The 23795-nt window shown below is 45.0% G+C and overlaps 1 protein-coding gene across 1 annotated transcript in view; it reads left to right on the forward strand.

Annotated features, from left to right (window-relative positions):
• Positions 1-23795, forward strand: part of ERBB2 (erb-b2 receptor tyrosine kinase 2) — a 2110185-nt gene that overhangs the window by 1624651 nt on the left and 461739 nt on the right. The window contains exons 19-20 of the mRNA XM_044071955.1: positions 164-286; positions 389-487. Of these exons, the coding sequence (XP_043927890.1) occupies positions 164-286; positions 389-487 (222 nt within the window). The remainder of the gene's footprint in view (positions 1-163; positions 287-388; positions 488-23795) is intronic.

The raw sequence follows: 23795 nt of genomic DNA on the forward strand, positions 1-23795 counted from the left end.
TGAATTATATTCCTTCTATACTAGTGACTTTAACTTTCTGTTTCTCCCTTATTACTGTTTTCTTTATCCCTTTGCTTTGGAAAGGCATTCAGTACAAAGTCTGCTTTGGAAAGGCATTCAGTACAAAGTTTGTGATACTAGAATCATTTCATTTTTCCTGCAGCTGGTCGAACCACTTACTCCTAGTGGAGCTGTGCCCAACCAAGCACAGATGAGAATCCTGAGGGAAACAGAGCTGGAAAAGCTGAAAGTTCTAGGATCTGGTGCCTTTGGTACTGTATATCAGGTAGAAACGCAGACAGCACATAAAGTGTTTCTTATAATGATTCTTCACGTTAATGTAATATGAACTGTTGTGATGTCCACTGATTAATATATTTTTATGAAGGGTGTCTGGATTCCTGATGAAGAAGATATCAAGATTCCAGTTGCAATTAAGGTGTTGAGAGAGAACACGTCTCCAAAGGCAAATAAAGAAATTCTTGATGTAAGTAAATTAACTAAAAAAAAATCTTCCTGCTCACCTGGTATTTTCTTTATTGACCCTGTTGTTCTGTTCTGCTGTGTTTGTCTTCTGGTGGTCTATGTGACATTTTGTGATAATGACAGTGTTTTATCATGCTTTTATTGTGTGGGACTTTCAACCTATTCCATCTATTTATCCTTCACTTTACAATTATTATTCTTTTATTTTTTAAGAGTTTTAAACATGTTTTGAACTTGAAGTTTTAACAGATCGTGCTCATAGGTGTAGAACTGAATGCAGCATCTGCATTTTGTTTCTGGCTTTTTGAGAAGGTTCAGTGACTGCTAATAGGTGTTCTTGTCCTATTTTCATGCAAAATAATGACTTTTTGAAAATAAGACTTAAAAAATGTTCACAGTCATATCCAGTGCTTTTATCCTTCCTGCCATGTGGCTGCTAAGAGGATGACTTAATAATTTGTTTGTGAGGGCGGAATGTTTCTGGTTTCAACTGCCACACTGTGTATGAACAATATTATATTATTTTTATTTATTAATTTGTGAATTACTGCTCACTCTTCCCAATGGACATATCTGATATTCATCATATTGATCTCACTGCTGCAGTAGCATTAGCTGTGTGGGTTATATCCTGCATAGGATATAATAGCCGGCCAGCTTCCATGTTCCCAAACCATCCATCAGCTTGAGCTGAGTAAAAAGACAGGCTTGGACACCAAGCCCTTCAGAGCTTTCACGCTGCTGAAGAATATGCTGCTCTGAGGCTTTTAAGCGTTGACAGTCGGCTTGTGCTGTTCTTTTGCTGGGCAAATAACTTCCCTTTAGGGAAAAGCCTTATTTAAAAAAAAAAGTTTATTTAATAACACTTTGCTGTTCAGGAAAGTTATTTTAAAGCTCGGAATTTATGTTTTAACAGACGCTTGAGACGGTATTGTACTTTTGAATGAGAGCTCCCTTTTTCTTTTCAGTTTAAAAGCTGTTTAAAATGATGGAACACCATTTTTTCTGTTGAAAAGTTGTATTTATTTTACTTTTTGAAACTGGCAAAGTATTTTAAATTGCTTTTTACTCTTTTTATGTGAAAAAAGTTACTTTTAAAGACTTTTAAGTTTTATTGACTTTTGCTGCTTGTTTTTCTTGGGAAGAGAGGCACCATTTCCGGCTTGACCATGCAACAAACTGTCAGTCCCACGGTAGGTACTACTTCCAGTCACAAAAAGAAAAAGTTAAGCAAATAGGCTTTGCCACCACAGGAGGCTAGCAATTTGCCTCAGCCACAGATGGATGCCTCTGCTGTAGCCTTTAGCTGTACCTCAAACCACTCATCTTTTACCTCAGATCAGTCTAGTGTAGCACGTGCAACCACTATGAGCCAGGGGTTAGCCACATCTTCTGCAGCTGCTGGGATCCCTTTAGTGGAGTAGTGGACAAGTGAGAGCCACTCTTGTAGATCCTGGGAGAGGAAACAGGGAAGGCTTCTCTGTTTTGTAAAAATGTGCCTGTCCGTAGGGACGCTGATGCTGCCGCTAATAACACAATTGACCTCATTTTTCCTGTAAGAAAAAAAAACAGAAAACTAACATGTAACGACTCTTCTTTTTCAGTCAAAAATAACAAATGTGTGTGCTCCTCAAGTTTCCTTAGACATGAGTAGTTTACTGGGTCTGAGCCAGGATTTAATTTATTCTGTTCATCCTTCTTGTAAAGTAGTTTCTGGTAAAAGAAAAAGGGTACCCCCTTTCCTGAAGAGATTCAAGATGCTGTATCTAGGCAGGAAGATGAAGGGAGAGATACAGAGTTTTCTCCTCAGATTTCTGATTCATACTTGGAGGAGAGCTCAGTTTCTGAATCTCACTGTGGGTATTTTTCTTTCTTTGAGACTATTTCCAGAATGTGCCAGTGTTTTTAGTGGGAGAACACTGAGGTTTCTCATTTCCTCAGAAAATACTACGAGCTGTTGCATAAAGAATTTTCAGAACCTTCGCACATTCCTCTACATGTTTTTCGTGTTTCACTGTTGCAGTCCTGACTTGTGGGATTTCCTGCTGTGTAAGCCCTTGACCAGACTGACTACCAGAGTAAAAATCTCCCTCCTCCTTAGGCTGCTGGATGCCCTATTCAACTTCAGTATGCTTGGGTATATAGGGAGCCAGCTGACACCATGATATTAGTCTTTTCTTGCTGTCAGGGTCTAAAGCAGTATTTCAGGGTATCAGTCGGTACACACCAGAGTGGTCATCTGAAAGCTAAGTACCCCATTGGGAAACTCTTTTTTTTCCTTGCTTTAACCCATGTCAGTTAAGGTTAACAGTTGTCTCCACTGTGGTAAGCAAATCCCACACCGAGACTTCCATTTGCTGTGTGTCATCTCTCTAGGCCTTGATCACGACATTCCTTATTGTTGTTTCTGCAACTGTTTCAACTCTAGGTCTGTCAGGCATAGGGCCGAGATCTTAGCTAAGCATCTAAGTCTTCCATCTACTTCACATTGTCCGATAGTGTCTGCTGGTCATCCTGAGGTTGAACTCCCTAAGCATAGGCAAGATAAGGAAAAAACACCCAAGCTTAAGGCCTCGGATGACACTCTTTCTACATCTGCCAGTCCCCAAGGCTCATTATTGCTGAGGTAAGCGTGGCTCTTTCACAGCCCCCTTCTGCAATTGAGGTGGTGATGTAGGCCTCTGTCAAGACCCGTCCAGAGTCCGACATGCCATCAGGTACTTCAGCTTCTACACAAGCCTTGATTCTTAGTTCGTTGGTCAGGTCTGGTGTCACTCAGCAAGACCGTGGCTTCTGACGAGTGATCGTTTACTGACAACATCCCTTTGTGGCATCAGCCTATATTGGCTCATTCTTACAGAGAGACTGGCATTAGGATTGCAGATGTACCTTGGCCCAAGGCCAGAGCTACCTCTAAGAAGTTGTCTGCCTCAGGCCCTATGCCTAGGCCTACTGACTTCCATGCACAAGGATGCAAGTCAAAGTGAGGTTAGCTGAAGACCTTATTTCTATAGTCAGAGCTAGCCAACCCCTTTTGGTGTCTTCCCCAGGAAAAGGAAGAGGGATCTTACCCCTGAAGTCTTCTCTGAGCCTCTTGATTCTGATGCGGATTCTGACCAGGAATCTGACTGTGAGGAGGGACCTTTTCTTACTTCTTTTGAAGATTCAGATTATGAAAATCTGGCTCCAGCTTTGCCCCCTGAAGACATCTCTTTTGGGGAAATTCTCCATGCCATGAGGGAACCTTTCAACTGGGAGGACAAGGAATACCCACAATCAAAAAACAGGGTTAGACAGATGTTCTTCTTGTTTTATTGTTGCAGTCATCACACTTGGATTATCTGCCTGCAGGTAGCCCTCAGTCGGCCTGAATACCAGAGTCTTGGGATTTCTGCATCAGATGCTGTTGCCTCATCCATGACGTCAGGTTGTCAGGGGTATAAAACATGCAGCTGATGCCATTACATCAGCTTTTCTTGCCGAGCAGGAGCCCGAAGCAGAAGCAGTTTGCAAGTGCCGGTCGGCAGCTACATGAAATTTTTCGTTTTTCAAGTTTCAAACCTGAAGTCTTCTAAAGCTAAGTACCCCGTTGGGGATCCTTTTTTCTTGCTCTAACAGATGTCAGAAAAAGTTAGCAATTGTCTTGCTTGTGGAATGCAAATACCTCACAGAGATTTTCATTCTTACTGCATCACCTGTTTAGGCCCAGACCACAACGTTCCTCGCTGTCGGTTTTGTGCCTTGTTCAATGCCCAAACTATTCGTCATTGGGCTATTTTTGTTTGTAAATTCTTTTGCTCTCATTCTCCGTATTCCGAAATGGCTTCAGTAAGCCATCTGACTACCGATCTTCCGAAAAACGCAAAGATAAAGACAGAGACAGACCGCATAGGTCCAAAACTGCCGATGACGCTTCCGTTAAGCTAGTCGCCAGTCTGCCGGTATTCAGTGAGCCGCTTTTGCAGCCCCTGGTACCCGCTTCCACAGATTAACAGGCCTCTGCTGAGACCCATTCGGAGTCCAGTATGCCGCGAGATGCTTCTTCAACTAAGGAACCTGTGGATGTCCTTACCTTAGACGGGTCCGGAGCCGCCATGCAGGCACCGGCTTCTGAGGGTGTATTCAGACCTCCCAATGTTTGTATTAAACCGACTGCTTTGTTAATGACTAAATCTACCGAATTTCTCAGGCCCAGAGTTTGCAGTACACCTATGAAACCGACGACCAAAGCACATTCTCAAGCTCCCATGCCACAGAAACAAATGCTTAGAATGGCTGAAGACCTTATTACTTTAATTAGGGAAAGCCAGCCTTCCCCCTCTAAAAGACAAGTAATTGATTTTCCTTCTGATTCTTCAGACCATGAGTCTGATGACTCTGACCCCTGTGATTACCAAGACATACCTTTATCTACCTATGAGGACTCAGATGCAGAGGATTCAATTCCCTCAGCTTCCCCCCCAGAGGACCTTTCTTTCGGTGAAACCTTGCATACCCTAAGAGAGCATTTTCGCTGGGTATACCAGGACTACCCACAGTCCAAAAAGAGACTCAGGGAATTTTTAGACTTGCCTCAGCATAGGCCTCTAGCTATTCCCCCTTTCCTGGATATTGTAGATGATGTCTTCATGGAATCCAGCTTTCCCCCTGATACTTTACCTCCTGCCCCTAGAAAGCCTGACAATTATTACAGAGTACCTGACTCTCTCAAATTTCTCTTTAAAAATCCCACTGCGGATCCAGGGACCATTTCCCAGGGACCTAAAGGTAGTAAGGCTTCTACAGCCAAAAAACCCTACCCCTTCGGACAGGGATTCTAGAGTTCTAGACAGATGGGGTAAGAAGGTATATACCTCTGTAACTCTTGCTTTAAATTGCCACTTTCACATGTTGAAGTACCAGCAGCATATTATTGAGCTAATTAAACAAAAAATGTTGATTCCTGATTGTGCAGAAAATAAGGACTTACAAGAATTAATGCATTCTGCAAACCCAAGTTGGTAAACATACTTTGCAGTGTGGTTTTGATGCCTTAGCAGCATCTTCCAGGGCTGCTGTCACTGGGTCTGTTCTCAGAAGGCATGCTTGGCTGAAGGAACAAATCTTGCCAGACCATGTCAAGGCAAAATTACTTGATGCTCCATTAAACCAAGAATGTTTGTTTGGGTCTAAACAAGAAGAAGTCCTTAAAAAGATGGAGGAAAAAGCTAAATCCATGCAAACTGTTAAAGATTTCTTACATGTACAGCCACCTAGATTCAGTAGGCATTGGCCTTCAAAAAAACTGGTCCTTTCTAGTCCCTTCCAGACCTTCTCAGCCCAAACCCAGGGGCAACAGACCACAAAGACTACAGTCTCAGGGTATGCACAGATCTAAACAATGGAGTGCTCCCCTCCTCAAAAACTGGGAGTGGTAAGCCCTGGAAAAAGTTCACAATGACTTGTCCTTAATCCTTCCCAGCCATGCCAAAGTACTTTTACTCCTAGGAGGAAGACTCGCCCTGCATGCAAAAAACTGGGAGTATATTACCCAGGACTGATGGGTCTTAAACATTGTATCCCAGGGATACAGATTCTATTTCCACTCTCTGCCAACCCCAAGCAGATTGCCAGACCTTCCTGCAAACCAGTGGACAGAGACCCAAAAGCAAGTACTTTCTTTTCTCAGTATCAGGCTATTCAACCTGTGCCAACAGAGCAAAGGGGACAGGATTTCTACTCCAGGCTGTTCCTGGTGCCCAGAAAAGAGAACTCTTGGCGCCCTATTCTGAATCTGTCAACCCTAAACACCTTCTTGGTGGTACCAAAATTCAAAATGCTTACACTCCAGCAGGTCCTTCCTATGCTAGCCAAGGACTCCTGGCTAGTCACTCTAGACTTAAAAGAAGCTTATCTGCACATCCCCATAAGGGAATCTTGCAGGAAATATCTACGTTTCAGGGCAGGCTCTATGCACTATCAGTTCTCTGCACTTCCCTTTGGCTTATCTACTGCACCCAGGGTATTCCCAAAGTGCCTGGCTCCAGCCATTGCTTACTGCAGGCTTAGAAATATTCAAATTTACCCATACTTGGACAGTTGCCTGATTCGGGCAGACAGTCAGGAATTGCTACTTCAGCACCTGACATTTGTAAAGAGACTCCTGACTTCTCTAGGGTATACCATCAACGAAAAGAAATCACATCTGATACCCAGCCAAAAGATTGTATTCCTGGAAGCAAGCTTAAACACAACTTCCCAGATGGTATTCCTCACTCCAGAAAAGCAGGTTTATTTGACAACTTATTTCAAACTACTGGCCACCTAAACCCAGCTATCTGCAAGAAAAATACTGCAAGCCCTAGGGTTCATGGCCTCACGTATTTTACTGATTCCATATGCAAGACTGCATATGAGGAAACTTCAGTGGTACTTAAAAAGTCTCATGTCAAAATTCCCAGGACCTGAAAGCAGTGATTCCTATCATTCCTTACCTAAGGACAGAGTTCCTTTGGTGGGCAGAGGCTTGCAACCACAACAAGGGACCCCTTTTTCTCACAGCCCCCTGCCATCCAAACTCCGACAACAGATGCATCAGACTATGCATGGGGGGGCTCACATGGCAGGCAAATGCATTCAAGGCAAATGGAGCCCAAGACAAATTCACCTGCATATCAATCAAAAAGAAATGTTAGCTGTACAGAATGTACTGACATCCTTCAAATACCTTATCCTGCTAGGACAACTCGTGATAAAGACAGACAACACCACAGTTATGTTGTACATAAACAAGCAGGGGGAACTCACTCCTGCCCACTCTGCTGGTTAGCCTTGGCTCTGTGGAACACAACCTTAAGCAACCAAGTGCATCTGCAAGCTCAATTCCTGCCAGGCAAACAAAATTCACTGGCAGACGACTTCAGTAGAAATCTGATGGAACCACACGAGTGGAAACTGGAACCAAACTCATTCAAACTTCTAATACATAGGTGGGGGGACACCAGAGGTGGACCTCTTTGCATCCCCCCAAAAACCATCAACTAATCAAATTTTGTACCAGAATTCCCCACAGCCAAGCATGGAAAGTGGATGCCCTATCCTTCACATGGGAAAACCTCTCAATCTATGCCTTTCCCCCTCTGCCCTTCCTTCCGAAAGTACTCCTCAAGATCAAACAGGACAGGCCAAGGACAATCCTTATTGCGCCAGACTGGCCACACCAGCACTGGTACCCACTCCTATGCAGTCTGACAGCAGTGGCACCTTGGCACCTACAGCAGACCCCCTCTCTGCTGTCCCAGCAGGGGGGACAGATTTTGCATCCTCAGCTGCAAACCCTGAACCTGGCAGCCTGGCTTATTCCGTGAATACATCACCAGCAACCCTGAGCAAACAGGTGCTGGATGTTATCCTTGAGGCCAGGAGGCCCAGTACTAGGAAATCCTATTCAGAAAAGTGGAATAGATACTGTTCTTGGAGTCATTCTCAAGGGAAGGACACAGCCGTGCCCTCCTTGCCTTAAATCCTAGATTACCTATCAGACCTGCTCCACAAAGGCATATCCTTCTCATCAATTAATATTCATGCCTCTGCCATTTCAGCTCATTACTATACTGAGCCACCACTCTTCTCTCACCCTCTGATCAAACAGTTCCTGAGAGGAGCTAACAATTTAAGACCCCCAAGGAGAGCTCTCACTCCTGCCTGGGACTTTAACTTTGTACTAGAGAAGCTCACACTTCCCCCTTTTGAGCCTGCTGCTGCATCAGAGTTAAAATTCCTCTCCTGGAAAACAGGCTTACTGCTAGCCATCACTTCAGCAAGAAGAGTTACAGGTCCTTATGACTGTGGAACCCTTCATTATCTTCCATGCGGACAGGGTTTCCCTGAGAACTAACTCATCTTTAATGCACAAGGTGGTATCCAGTGTGGCTTTAAACCAATCCATCCATTTGCCAACCTTTTTTCCTAATCCTCAGAATAAAGAGGAAAGGATCCTGCACTCCTTGGACATGCACAGACAGCTCAGGTTCTACCTTGACAGGACTAAACCTTTCAGAAAATCTGATCAGCTGCTAGTCAGCATTGCTACAGGGGCAGAGGGCAAGGCTATTTCGAAACAAGCCATTTTTAAATGGATAAGCACACTGCATCCATTTCTGGTACAAACACCATGGAAAAGTTACCCCACAGGGGATCAGGCCTCATTCCACTAGGGCTACCTCAGCCTCTACAGCTTTTCTCAGGGGAGTCCCTACCAGGGACATTCTGGAATCTGCAACCTGGAGTTCTGTACACACCTTTACCAAGCATTACCACTTACCTGTTTTTTTCTAAATCCAGAGCTGGATTTGCCACAGCAGTCTTACAAGGCCTGCTAGCCAGCTCTACTACTTCTTGACTGCCTCCATCCTTCCTCAGTTTTGGGAATCAACCCAAGTGTGATGACTGCAGCAGTGAAACATGAAGAACATAGTACAGTTGTGTACACTTACCATAAATGTAGATGTTCGAGTGTATTCACCGTCGCAGTCCTGGTAACCCTCCCCCCAGACCCCTGTCTTTCTATACTTTCTACCTGTCCTCTTTTTTTGGCCATATCTTATGGAAATGGTATTTACTTTTTACTGGAGGTGTTCCACACCATTTGATTGCTTCCTATTTTGGGGGCTGCTGGCATCTGGGGTAAGAAAAACTGATGTAATGGCATCGGCTGCATGTTTTATACCCCTGACGACCTGACATCATGGATGAGGCGACAGCATCTGATGCAGAAATCCCAAGACTCTGGTATTCAGGCTGACTGAGGGCTACCTGCAGGGAGATAACTCAAGTGTGATGACTGTAACAGTGAATACACTCAAACATCTACATTTATGGTAAGTGTACGCAACTGTACTTTTCTTGACCTGCCAGAACATAAACCTTTAGCTATTCCTCCTGTGTTGAAGGTTGTAGAAGATGTTTTTATGGATTTTTCCTTGAACTCAGATTCTCTTCTTTCAACCTCTTGAAAACCAGACAGGTTCTACAGGATGCTGGACTCACATAAATACCTCTTTAAGAATCCTTCTGCAGATCCAGAGGTTGTCATGCTATGACCCAAAGGAGCAAGGGCTAACTCTTCAAAAAAATCCTTTACCTGCTGACAAAGAAAGCAGGGCCCTTGATAGGTTTGGTAAAAACAAAGTTTACACTTCCACTACCCTAGCCATTAGATCCCTTAACTGTCAGATGTTCATCGTGTTTCACTGTTGCAGTCATTACAATAGGGTTATCCTGCTGGCGGGCTACCTGCAGTCGTCCTGAATTCCAAAGTCTAGGTTCGGCGTCAGTTGCTGTCGCCTCCTCCCTGACTTCAGTGCGCCAGGGGTATAAAAGATGCAGCTGACGCCATTTTCTTCAGTCTTTCTTGCCGCTCGGTGCCCGAAGCAAAAGCAGTTTGCAAGTGCCGGTCGGCCGACTCCTGAGATTTTCAAATTCGAATTTCAGATCCAAAGTCTTCATAAAGCTAAGTACCCCATTGGGGAAACTTTTTTCTTGCTCCAGACCGATGTCAGAAAAAGTTAATAATTGTATTTCTTGTGGGAAGCAAATACCTCATAAGGATTTTCATTCTTACTGTATTCCTTGCCTAGGCCCTGACCACGACGTTACTAGTTGTCGGTTTTGTGCTAGATTTCACCAACACACTATTAAGCACCGGTACAATTTTGCATTTCATTATTTTGGCAGAAGATTCAATTATATAATGTTGTCAGAACAGCCAACTACCGGAATTTATAAAAAGCGCAAAGAAAAAGAAAAGGACAGGCATCCGAGGTCCAAAACCGACGACGAGGCTTCCGCTAGGCCTGTCGCTGGTTCGCCGGTTTTCAGTGAGGCACTTTTGCAGCCCCTGACGCCCACTACCTCAGAGCCACAGGCCACCTCCGACTCCCACGTGGAGCTGACTAGGCCGCTGGAAACTCAAGGTATTTGGACACTCGGAAACTATTCCCTCAGATGGGTCCAGAGCCGCTGAGCAGGCATCAGCTTCTGAGGGTGTTTTCAGGCCTACACAGTTATATGTGAACCCTACTTCAGCTTCAAAGGCAAAGACTAAAGCAGCCCTAAAGACAAAGAAACAAGTACAGCATTCTCCTGGACAGGCCGCCATGCCTAAAAAACAGATGCTTAAAATGGACGAAGACCTAATTACTTTGATAAGGGGTTCCCATCCCCCTCCCGATAAGAGGCCTAGGCAAGAGATAGAATATGAATCTTCAGATCAGGTTTCCATTTCCTCTGATTCCTCTTCTGAACAGGAATATTCTCTTCCTCCCTATGAGGATTCTGATGCTGAAGAATCTATCCTTTCAGCGTCTCCTCCTGAGGAATATTCTTTTGGGGAAACACTGCATACTATGAGGGAGCATTTCCACTGGGAGAGACGAGATTACTCAGAATCCAAGAAAAGGCTCAGAGACTTCCTTTTATTACCTCAGCATAGGCCCCTTGCTATCCCTCCTGTTTTAGGCATTGTAGATGATGTATTCTCAGACTGTCCAGACTCTCTACCTCCAGCTCCTGTTAAGCCAGACAGATACTACAGGGTTCCTGATTCACATAAATTTCTTTATAAAAACCCTGCTGCTGACCTAGAAACTATCTCTCAGGGCCCCAAAGGGGTCAAGGCTTCCACTGCAAAAAACCCTATCCCCTCTGATAGGGATTCTAGGGCCCTAGACAGATGGGGGAAAAAGATTTATACTTCTGCTACCTTGGCTGTAAGAGCTTTAAATTGCCAGTTTCATATGCTTAAATATTAGCAATATCTTATGTCACTGCTTAAACAGAAAATGTTGACAAATTCAGAATGTGCAGAAAACAAAGAAATGCAGGATTTATTGCATGCAGCTGAACAAGTGGGAAAGCATACTTTGCAATGTGGTTTTGATTCTCTAGAGGCCTCCTGCAGGGCCGCGGTTACATTGCTCCAGACCGATGTCAGAAAAAGCTAATAATTGTATTTCTTGTGGGAAGCAAATACCTCATAAGGATTTTCATTCTTACTGTATTCCTAGCCATTAGGAGGCATGCTTGGTTAAAAGAACAAAATCTGCCTGATCATGTTAAAGCAAAACTATTAGTTGCTCCATTACAGCATGAAGCTTTGTTTGGTGTTAAAGCAGAAGAGGTGTTGAAGAAAATGGAGGATAAGGCTAAACCTATGCAAACAGTCAGGATTTCTTGCAGGTACAGCCTCCCAGATTTAGCAGGAACTAGCCTACAAAGAATTGGTCCTTTCCAGTGTCAGACAGGCCACAAAGAGGCAGATACAGATGCCCCAGAGGCAGATCACAGCTCCAAGGCTCATACAGGCCTAAACAATGAGCCTAAACCTCCAAAAGCAGAGAAGAAAAATCACAGCCATACAGGAAACAGTCTCAATAACTTTCCTCTGCTAGCACCAAGCACTTATCTTCTGGCAACCCCTTTGGGGGGAAAGCTAGCACTTTTTTTCTCAAAGCTAGCACACGATCACCCAGGACAAATGGGTCTTAAATATCGTATCACAAGGTTACAGGTTCCACTTCCACACCCTGCCAAGGCCAAACGTTATGGCAGACCTGCCACGGAATCAATGGGCAGAGGCACAAAAACAAGTTTCAGCAGTCATGGACATGAGAGCCATCCAGCTAATACCACAGCAAGAGCAAGGACTAGGATTCTACTCAAGGCTATTCTTGGTGCCCAGAAAGGACAAAGCCTGGAGACCAATACTGGACTTGTCTATCCTGAACACATTCCTGGATATTCCAAAATTCGAGATGTTAACTCTGCAGCAGCTTCTGCCCATGCTGGGCAAGAAGGCTTGGCTTGTGACTTTAGACCTAAAAGAGGCATACCTGCATGTCCCAATCAGACAATCATGCAGAAGATACCTCAGATTTATAGCTGACTCAATGCACTGCCCTTTGGCTTATCCACTGTGCCCAGGGTCTTCACAAAATGCTTGGCACCAGTCATTGTAATTTGCAGACAAAGAGGAATACAAATATATCCTTACTTGGACGACTGCCTTATTCAAGCAGAGAACAAGGACATTCTACTATAGCATCTGGCATTTGTAAAAAGATTACTAACAGGCTTAGGGTACACAGTAAACAAAAAGAAATCAAAACTTGTACCCTCTCAAGAGCTAATATTCCTGGGGTGCAAGCTTAAATACAACTGTCCAGATGGCTTATCTCATGCCAGACAAACACAGACAACTGACTACTTATTTCAAGATGTTGGCAACAAAAACCCAGTTACTCGGAAAGAAAAATTCGGCAGGCTTTGGGCTTCATGGCTTCCTGCATTCTGTTAATTCCATATGCAAGACTGCATATGAGGAAACTTCAACGGTATCTAAAAAGTGTTTGGGCTCAACATTGCCACGGCCTGGAAACAATAATTCTCCTAATTGCCTGCCTGCAACAGGAGTTTCGATGGTGGGCAAAAGCCTGCCACCACAACACAGGACAACCATTCACCTTACCCACAGCCAGGCAGACATTGACAACAGATGCATCAGATTATGCCTGGGGGGCCCATATGGCAGGAAGATATATTCAGGGCACATGATCCGCAAGTCAAATGCATCTACATATCAATCAAAAAGAGATACTAGCTGTTCAGAATGCCCTGACAGCCTTCAAGGATCTACTTCATCCAGGACAACTACTGACAAGGACAGACAATACTACAGTCATGTGGTACATAAGCAGGGAGGCACACATTCCTACCCCCTCTGCATACTAGCCATGAACCTGTGGGACACAGCATTGACTTACCAAGTACATCTGGAAGCACAATTCCTGCCAGGAAAGACAAATACTCTGGCAGACAAACTAAGCAGAAACCTTATGGATCCCCACGAGTGGAAATTGGATCCACAAGTCTTCAGCATGATAACAAGGAACTGGGGATGCCCGGACATAGACCTATTTGCCTTCCCTCACAACTACCAACTACAGAAATTCTGCACAGGGACTTATCACAAGCAAGCATGGAAAGTGGATGCTCTATCTTTCAGTTGGAAAGACCTAACAGTATATGCTTTTCCTCCTCTGCCTGTCCTCCCCAAGGTACTCCTCAAGGTCAGACAAGAGAGACCAAAAATGATACTGATTGCCCCAGACTGGCCCCGCCAGCACTGGTACCCAATCCTAAAGAGCTTGTCTCAATGCCCAGCTTGAACATTACCTCAGATTCCTCACTTATTGACCCAACAAGACAGTTAGATACTGCACAGCCAGCTCAGGACCTTGAACCTGGCGGATAATGTAGCCAGTCAAGACACACCTCTCGCTAAAGCAGTGATGGATGTTATTTTGGAGGCCAGGAGGCCTAGCACCAGAAAATCTTATGCAGCAAAATGGAAGAGATTCTGCGCTTGGAACCAGGCACAAGGTTTTGACATGATTGTTCCCAATATTCCTCAGATTTTGCAATACCTAACTGAGATGCTTGATAAAGGCCTTTCCTTTTCATCAATTAAAATTCATGCCTCTGCCATTTCAGCTCATTACAATACAGATCCACCTATTTTTTCTCATCCATTACTAAGGCAGTACCTCAGAGGGACCAAAAACATAAGACCTCCAAGGAGAGCACCAATACCTGCATGGGACCTCAACTATGTCTTGGAAAAACTCACACTGCCTCCATTTGAACCAGCCTCTGTGGCTGATATAAAATTCTTATCCTGGAAAACTGCTCTGCTTCTAGCAATAACCCCTGCTAGACGAGTCTCAGAGTTACAGGCACTCATAGCTGTGGAACCTTTTATCATTTTCCATCCTGACAGGGTTTCTCTGCAGAAAAACCCTACATTTATGCCTAAGGTAGTGTCCAGTGTGGCCCTTAACCAAACAATTCATTTGCCTACCTTTTATCCAAATCCTCAGTATAAGGGTGAGAAAATTCTGCATTCTTTGGGCATTCACAGGCAGCTACGCTTCTACTTGGACAGAACCAAAGCTTTCAGAAAGACTGAACAACTTCTAGTGGCATATGCTGCAGGATCACAAGGAAAGCCTATCTCAAAGCAGACTATTTCAAAGTTTATAGGCCACTACATTCGTTTCTGCTATTCAGAGCATGGCAAATCAGTGCCTAAGGGCATTAGGCCACATTCAACCAGAGCAGCAGCCACTTCAGCAGCCTTCCTCAGAGGAGTACCAACTAAAGACATCTTAGAGGCTGCAACTTGGAGTTCAGTGCATACTTTTACAAAGCACTATCACTTACCTCTCTAAATCCAGGGCGGGCTTCACCACTGCAGTTCTGCAGGGCCTGATAGCCTCTCCTAATCCTATTTAGCACCAGCCTCCCAACCTTAGCTTTGGGATTCAACCCAATTGTAATGACTGCAACAGTGAAACACGATGAACATAGTACAGTTGTGTACCTACCATAAATGTAGATATTCGAGTGTATTCACTGTTGCAGTCCAGGATGTCCTTCAAGGATGCATCTGCAGTCATAACATATGGGTTGTCCTGCCTCAGGCAGCCCTTCGGTCGGCCGGATTCCAAAGTCTGGGTCTGGCCTCGGCTGATGTCTCACTTTCCCCGACGTCAGAGCTTCTGGGGTATAAAGGCATCAGCCGACGCCATTTTCCTCAGTCTTTCTTGCCGCCCGGTGCCCGAAGCAGAAGCTGTTCGCAAGTGCCGGTCGGTCAGATCCAGAGATTTCAGCTACCGAAAACTTCGAAAAAAGCTAAGTACCCCGTTGGGGACTCTTTCTTGCCTCAGCCGATGTCAGACAAAGTAAATAATTGTTTAACTTGTGGGAAACAAATACCTCATAAGGATTTCCATTCTTACTGCCTTCCTTGCTTAGGCCCAGACCACGATGTATCAGCTTGTTTAGCCTGTGCCTCCTTCAACCGACGGACTCTTAGACGTCGGTCGGAGTTTGCAGAGGAATTTTTTGGTACCGCTTTTGCTTACAAAATGCCGTCGGAGACTCCGACTTTGCATATGGTCAAAAAACGCAAGGAAAAGGACCGACACTCGCGCCCCACGGTTTCGGCTGAAACCACGGCTAGGCCTACCGCGAGTGTCTCGGTTTCGGCTGAAACCGAGTCCACGGTTATTACTACTACCGAAGCCATACCTCCGACCACCGAGGCCAGAGAGGCCCCGGCTGAGTCGGCTTCAGAACTCCCTACCGAAGCTAGTGCTCAAGAATTGTCCGACACCATTCCTTTGGACAGTTCTACTCCTGCACGTGGGGCAGCTAGACCCCCAGCTTCTATGTCTATTAAGGCCTTCTCCAGGGCTAAAGCTGCCAAACTATCAAAAGCTTTGCCTGCCAAATCTACTTCCCACAGGCCTTCCTCTAGTTCTCAGATTCTCAGTCTTGCTGAGGACCTTATATCCTTAATTAGGGGTTCCCAACCTCACCCAGACAGGGCCTCCCAACCTCCTCCAGACAAAAGGCCCAGGACTGATCCCTCTGAGCCTCTATCCTCAGATTACTCCACGGATGGATCTGATTTGTCAGACCATCAGGAAGGGGCCTACTCGCCTTATGAGGATTGTGATGCAGAAGATTCCATTCCTTCTGCCTCCCCACCTGAAGAATTTTCCTTTGGGGAGACTTTACACTCCATGAGGGAACACTTTCAATGGCAGGGTCAGGATTTCTCTGATTCTAGAAAAAGATTAAGGACCTTTTTGCATTTGCCCCAGCATAGGCCCTTAGCCATACCACCTGTTTTAACTGAATTGATGATGTGTACAATGATGTCAGTAGTGCTCCTGATTCTCTCCCCCCGGCCCCTGCCAAACTTGACAGATATGACTGGGTCCCGGATTCTCACTTCCACCTGTATAAAGCCCATGCTGCAGACCCAGAAACCATTTCTCAGGGCCCTAAAGGGGTTGCAGCTGCTACTGCCAAAAATCCCCTACCCTCTGAAAGAGAGTCTAGAGCATTAGAGAGATGGGGAAAGAAGGTTTATACATCTGCTACTCTTTCTGCCAGGGCATTAAACTGTCAATTCCATATGATACAGTACCAAGCATTTTTGTTAGATCAGCTAAATAAGAAGCTTTCTTCTCCTGAACCTTTAGACCGTAAATCCTTTCAGGATTTGGTACACAACTCTCAGCAGGTCAGTAATCATTTCTTAAAATGTGGCTATGATGCACTGGAGGCTTCATTTAGATCAACTATGACTGGGGCAGTAATTCGTAGGCATGCCTGGCTGAAGGAGCAATCTTTGCCAGACCATGTCAAGGCTAAACTCCTGGATGCTCCAATGGAGAAACAACATTTATTTGGCTCCCCTGCACAGGAGATTCTAAAGAAGGTGGAAGAAAAAGCAAAATCTGTGCAAACAGTAAAGGAATTCCTGCAGGTCCAACCTCCGAGGTTCAGCAGAAACTGGCCTACAAAGAATTGGTCCTTTCCAGACACCTCCAGAGCACCGAGGGGCAGGAACAGATGCCCTAGAGGCAGAGGTCAATCAAAGGGTGCCTACAGGGGCCGTCAGTGGCAGCCTGCCAACCAGAGAGGTACTGCCACAGCGACAACTACAACCACAACCACAGGACAGACTCAATGACTTGACTCTGATTCCGCCTACCAGGGATCAACTGGAAGCTCCCTTGGGCGGAAAGCTGGCTTTATTCTTGAAAAACTGGCATTGCATTACAAAGGATACATGGACATTGCAAACAATAGACAAAGGATACAGGTTTCACTTCCACACTTTGCCAAAAAGGGGCGGAATGCCAAACCTTCCACCAAACCAGAAGGCAGAGGCTTTAAAACAAATCAGCAATTTACTTCAGATGAAAGCAATAGAAAGTGTACCCTCTACAGAACAAGGCCAAGGATTTTACTCCAGACTATTCCTTGTACCAAGAAAAGAAAACCAATGGAGGCCTATTCACGACCTGTCCGCACTGAGCACTTATCTCATTGTGCCAAAATTCAAAATGCTGACCCTACAGCAACTTCTTCCCATGTTGGGCAAGAAGTCTTGGCTGGTGACTCTAGATCTCAAGGAGGCATACCTGCATGTCCCTATCAGACCAGATTGCAGAAGACACCTCAGATTTCTTGCAGGATCAGAGCATTATCAATTCTCAGCATCGCCCTTTGGATTATCTTCTGCGCCCAGAGTATTCACGAAATGCCTGGCATCAGTAATTGCACATTGCAGACTTCAGGGAATTCAAATTTATCCTTACCTGGATGACTGCCTAATACAAGCGGACAACAAGAAAAATTTGTTAAAGGACTTGGCCTATGTCATACACCTGCTACAGGCCTTGGGATACACAGTCAACATCCAAAAGTCAAGGCTAGTGCTATCCCAAAGGATAACCTTTTTGGGTGGGGATCTGGACACAATCACTCAGATGGCTTTTCTCACAGAAGAAAAACAAAAACAGCTTCCAGACTATTTCATGATTTTTGACAAGACAAACTCAGCTTACTGCAAGGAAAGTCCTGCAGGCCCTGGGTTACATGGCATCCTGCATAATCTTGATTCCACATGCCAGGCTGCGTATGAGGAATTTGCAATGGTACCTAAGGAATGTATGGTCTCAACACAGTCACAGTCTGGAAACCATGATACCAATCATTCCATGCCTTCACAAGGAATTCCTGTGGTGGGCTCAGGCCTGCCAGTCCAACAGAGGGTTGCCTTTCAACAAACCAAAAACAAGACAGACCATCACCACGGACGCCTCAGACCGAGGATGGGGAGCACACATGGAGGACAAATGTATCCAAGGCCTATGGCCTCAAGGGCAGATAAGCATGCACATAAACCAAAAGGAAATGCTGGCAGTGAGGCATGCAATCGAGGCATTCAAACCATTCCTCCAACAAGGACATCTCTTAATAAGGACAGACAACACCACGGTCATGTGGTACATAAACAAGCAAGGAGGCACACATTCCTACCCTCTATGCCGGATGGCAATGAATCTGTGGAACCTATGCCTGAATCTCAATATCCAGCTGCAGGCCAAATTCGTACCAGGAAAAGAGAATTCACTAGCAGACAGCCTAAGCAGAACTACCACGGATGCACACGAATGGATGTTGCATCCAGACATCTTCAGACTCATAACAAAGAAATGGGGAACGCCAGAGATAGATCTGTTTGCCTCCCCACACAACCACCAACTAAAGAAATTCTGCTCAAGGACATACCACCCACAAGCCTGGAGGGTGGACTCTCTCTCTTTCAGCTGGAATGCCCTAACAGTATATGCCTTTCCACCTCTCCCATTGATGTACAAGGTTCTACTGAAGATCAGGGAGGAACAGCCAAAGGTGATACTAATAGCTCCGGCCTGGCCAAGACAACACTGGTATCCGCTACTGAGAAGCATGTCTCAGGCGAACTCATGGCCTCTTCCCCTATGGCCTCTTCTTCTAACGCAGAACAATTTCAAGACCCTGCATCCAAACTTGAAAACATTGCAACTAACTGCCTGGAAAATTCCTTAAAACAAAACCAAACTGTTTTATCTCAGAGGGTGAAGGACATTATCCTGGAGGCTCGCAGACCCTCCACAAGGAAGACATACTCAGCTAAATGGAAGAGATTTCTCATTTGGAGCACATCAAAGGGCACAGATGTCACAGTGGCAAACCTAGCACACATCCTAGAATACTTAGCAGAATTGTTCCACAATGGCCTGTCTTATTCTTCTATTAAGATTCATGCCTCAGCAATTTCAGCAGAATACAATATGGATCCACCTATCTTCTCTCACCCTCTTCTCAGACAATTCTTGAGAGGGATCAAAAATGTTAAACCTCCAAGGAGACCCCCTCTACCTGGATGGGATCTCAATTTTGTGCTGGAAAAATTAACACTACCTCCTTTTGAACCAGCAGCATCAGCAGACCTACAGTTTTTATCTTGGAAAACTGCTTTTCTTCTGGCAATCACTTCAGCAAGAAGAGTATCCGAGTTACAGGCATTAATGGCAGTGCAGCCTTTTCTTATTTTCCACCAGGATAGAGTGTCACTGAGAACCAATCCTACTTTCATGCCAAAGGTGGTATCCAGGGTATCCTTGAACCAAGCTATTCATTTGCCCACATTCTTCCCTAACCCACAGAACAAAGGAGAAAAACTTTTGCACACCTTGGATATACACAGACAACTATGCTACTATCTGGACAGAACTAAAACCAACAGAAAAACTGAACAACTTTTTGTAGCATATGCAACTGGGGTGCAAGGAAGAGCAATTTCCAAACAGACAATTTCAAAATGGATAGGAAATTGCATTCGCTTTTGCTACTCCTTTCATGGAAAGACAGCTCCTGAAAATATCAGGCCTCATTCCACAAGGGCTACAGCCACCACTACAGCTTTCTTACGAGGGGTGGCTACCAAGGACATTTTAGAAGCTGCTACTTGGGAGCTCCGTGCATACATTTGCCAAGCATTACAATGTACCTTTATACTCCAGATCCCGTGCAGAGTTTGCAACTGCAGTACTGCAGGGGATCTTAACTACACCATCCTTCTCTTAGTACCTCCTCCCCCAGTTTGGCTATGGTATTCTACCCATATGTTATGACTGCAGATGCATCCTTGAAGGACATAGTACAGTTTTGTACCTACCATAAATGTAGATGTCCGATAGGTATGCATCTGCAGTCAGGATTACCCACCCGCCTTCCCCTCTGTGGTATTCCTAGGGTGCTTACCCCTCTTTCAGCTAGCTGGGGGAATCTATTATGGTGTATTTGTTTGTTTGTATATATATATATATATATATATATGTGTGTGTTTATAATTTGCTACTGTTTGGAATTTTCAGCATTTATCCAAATTTAGCCTTCCTAGAGGGCACCTGGCATCTGGGGCAAGAAACACTGAGGAAAATGGCGTCGGCTGATTCCTTTATACCCCAGAAGCTCTGACGTCGGGGAAAGTGCGACATCAGCCGAGGCCAGACCCAGACTTTGGAATCCGGCCGACCGAAGGGCTGCCTGAGGCAGGACAACCCATATGTTATGACTGCAGATGCATACCTATCGGACATCTACATTTATGGTAGGTACAAAACTGTACTTTACTCTCCCTCCATCCCCCTCTTCCTTTGCTGGGACTTATCTGTATTTCTCTATTCTATACAACCTATGTGGTGTATTTGCTTGTAGATGAAGGAAAAGTTGTTTTTTGTACATGCATGCTTATTGGCATAATTTAGCCTACCATTTTAGGGGCACCTGACATCTGGGGCAAGAAAAACTGAAGAAAATGGCGTCGGCTGCATCTTTTATACCCCTGGCGCACTGACGTCAGGGAGGAGGCGACAGCAACCGATGCCGGACCTAGACTTTGGAATTCAGGCCGACTGCGGGTAGCCTGCCAGCAGGATAACCCTATTGTAATGACTGCAACAGTGAATACACTTGAACATCTACATTTATTGTAGGTACACAGTTATACTTTTCATATGATCAAATACCAACAAACTATGTAGATCAAATGAAGCAAAATACATCTTCCCTGGAGGAGAAGAACATTTCCGAGGAATTGTTGGACCATTTGTCATTCTTGCTTCCAGGTGGATAGACACTCCTTACACTGCAGCTATGATGCTATGGAGGCCTCCAGTTGAGCTGCAGGCTCTAGTTCTGTTATTAGGAGGTATGCTTGGCTTAGGGAGCAGATCCTCCCAGACCATGTCAAGTCCAACTTTCTGGATGCTCCCCTGGACAAGGACTTCCTTTTTGGGCTAAAAGCTGAGGCTGTGCTTAAAAATATGGAAGATGAACAATTTCTATGCTGACTGTTAAAGACTTCCTCCAAGTTCAGCCTCCTAGGTTTAGTAGGAATTTTCTCACTAAACACTGGTCTTTTCCTGCTCATTCAAAAAGCAGACAGAAGAAACTCCAGAGGGAAAACCTCAAAGACAGCACCAGTCACAAAGACCCAGGCACTGGTCCTCAGAAACCCCCAGGCAGGGAAGTTATAAGCCACAGGGTCTTGTCAGAAAGCAGCAGTGACTCTCCCATTCCCCCTCCCCTTACCTCCACCCTCTCCCAATAATACAGGAGGAAAGCTGTCCCTGTTCAAAGAAAATTGGTCCCTCATCACCTCAGAGAAATGAGTTCTGAATATTATCTCAAATGGTTACAGGTTCACTTTCAAAGAGCCATTAAGATACTCAGGTTTCCCAGATATTTTACGAAATCAAAGGACAGAAGCCCTTTCTCAAATTCTCAGTCTGTGCTCTCAGGGCTCAGTGGTGCCATTCCCAGAACACCAAAAAAGAAAGGGGTTCCACTTCAGTCTTTTTCTGGTTTCTAGAAAGGAAGGCTCTTGGTGGCCTATTCTAGACCTGTCTACCCTCAATCAGTCCTCGCTGGTACCAAAATTCAGAATATTGACTCTTCAAAAGCTTCTACCCATGATAGCTCCTCAGGCCTTAATGGTCACCCTCGACCTAAATGATGCTTACTTATACATTCCTATAGAGGAATCATGCAGAAGCTTTTTGTGTTTCAGAGCAGGTACCAATCACTTTCATAGGTTGGTACTAGGCTATTGGCCCTAGGGTCTATACAAGCCTAGCCATAATAATTCCCTGACTATTTCTTCTCACAATATTTACTTTCTTTACTTTTACTTTAACTTTTACTTTCAGTTCTCTGCTCTGCCCTTTGGCTTGTCTACTGCTTCCCAGGATTTTCACAAAGTGCTTAGCCTCTATGATTGCCTTCTGCAAAACAAGAGGGGTCCAGATTTATACTTATCTAGATGACTTAATTAGGCTCATAGGTTTATACTAGGCTATCTGCCCTAAGGCATTTATAAGCCTAGCCCAAAGTTTTGTGGCTTACGCCACCCCTTATATGAAAAAATACTGTACCATTAGTTTGTTGTGCCTCTGTCCAGCAGTGACACAGAGATGATTCCCGGGGTAAACCTACGATCTCCCATCCACAGGTCAAGATTTCTCTTGAACAGAGCCAGCGAGGTGCTGTGCCTCACATGGACCGGGATTTTATTCCACAGCATAGGGAGTCTCTGACTCCAGCATGTCCTATTTATATCCGTGCTAAGGTTTAAGTCGCTTGCTCTAGTGGTTTTGGTGGATTTGGATTTTTTGAGGTGGAGCATGTCCATTAATTCCGGGTTGGACATGGCCTTGTATGTCAGGCACATGTCACCTCTGAGCAGACGGTATGCGACTGAATAGAGCTGGAGTTTCTTCAATCTGGCAGCATATGACAGATTTTGGAGTCCCTTTATCCTTTTGGTGAGGAACTTTTGGGGTCTCTCCAATTGCTGCAGATGTCGGGTGAGATACATCCCGAATGGGGCATTGTACTCGATCATTGGTCTGATAAGTGAAGAGTACAGGGGAACAATGACCTCACTAGATCTGGATGTGAATCCCTTCATGATCAGGTGGGTAATGTAGAAGGTCTTTCTAACCACTTTAGCAACGTGAGTGTCAAAAGAAAGGCCACTGTCAACCTGGGTCCCCAGGTCCCTGATAACCTCTTCTGTGCTTAGTGGATTGCCACCTATATGGTAGCTTGGGGTTACCTTGTTTTTCCCGAAGGGTATGACTATACATTTTTTGGTGTTTAACTTCAGGCCATGGCTCTGGCACCAGCTATCTGTTTCCATGAGTCCTTTCTGAAGGATATCCGTGTCCGATGCACTTTCCACTATGGCGCCCAGTTTGCAGTCGTCTGCAAACTTTGTCAGCCAAAGTCCTCCCATGTTGGCCTGTACTTCTGAGAAGTAGATGCCAAACAATAGGGGGCCAAGAACCGAGCCCTGTGGGACACCACTTGTGACCGGCTTGGAGTCTGACATAGCGCCAGCAACTCTAACCCTGTGGGTACTGTCCTTAAGCCAGTTTGCAACCCATCTTGTGACATATGGGTTTACATTTAAGCTGGTAAGTTTTTCTACAATACCCGAGTGGGGTATTGTGTCGAAAGCCTTTGCAAGGTCAAGGTAGGCTGTATGGACTGCCTTTCCCTCATCAATGGCTTTGGTGACTGTTTCGAAGAAGTCGACCAAGTTCAAAAGGCATGATCTACCCTTGACGAAGCCAAACTGGGTCGGGTCCAATGTCTGCAAGTCCCCTATATCTTTGTTTATGAGCTCCATTATGATCCTCTCCATAGCTTTGCAGACTAGACTTGTTAAGCTTATGGGGCGGTAATTACCAGGGTCCGTAGAGGCACCGCCTTTGTGAAGTGGGACCACAGTTGCCGTACGCCACTCCTTGGGCACGTATCCTGTGGTAAGGCTGAGATTAAACAGCTGCCTTATG

The sequence above is a fragment of the Protopterus annectens genome, chromosome 5.part0 (genome assembly GCF_019279795.1).
Source record: "Protopterus annectens isolate FY-2018-M chromosome 5.part0, PAN1.0, whole genome shotgun sequence".
NCBI classification, from domain to species: Eukaryota; Metazoa; Chordata; order Ceratodontiformes; family Protopteridae; genus Protopterus; species Protopterus annectens.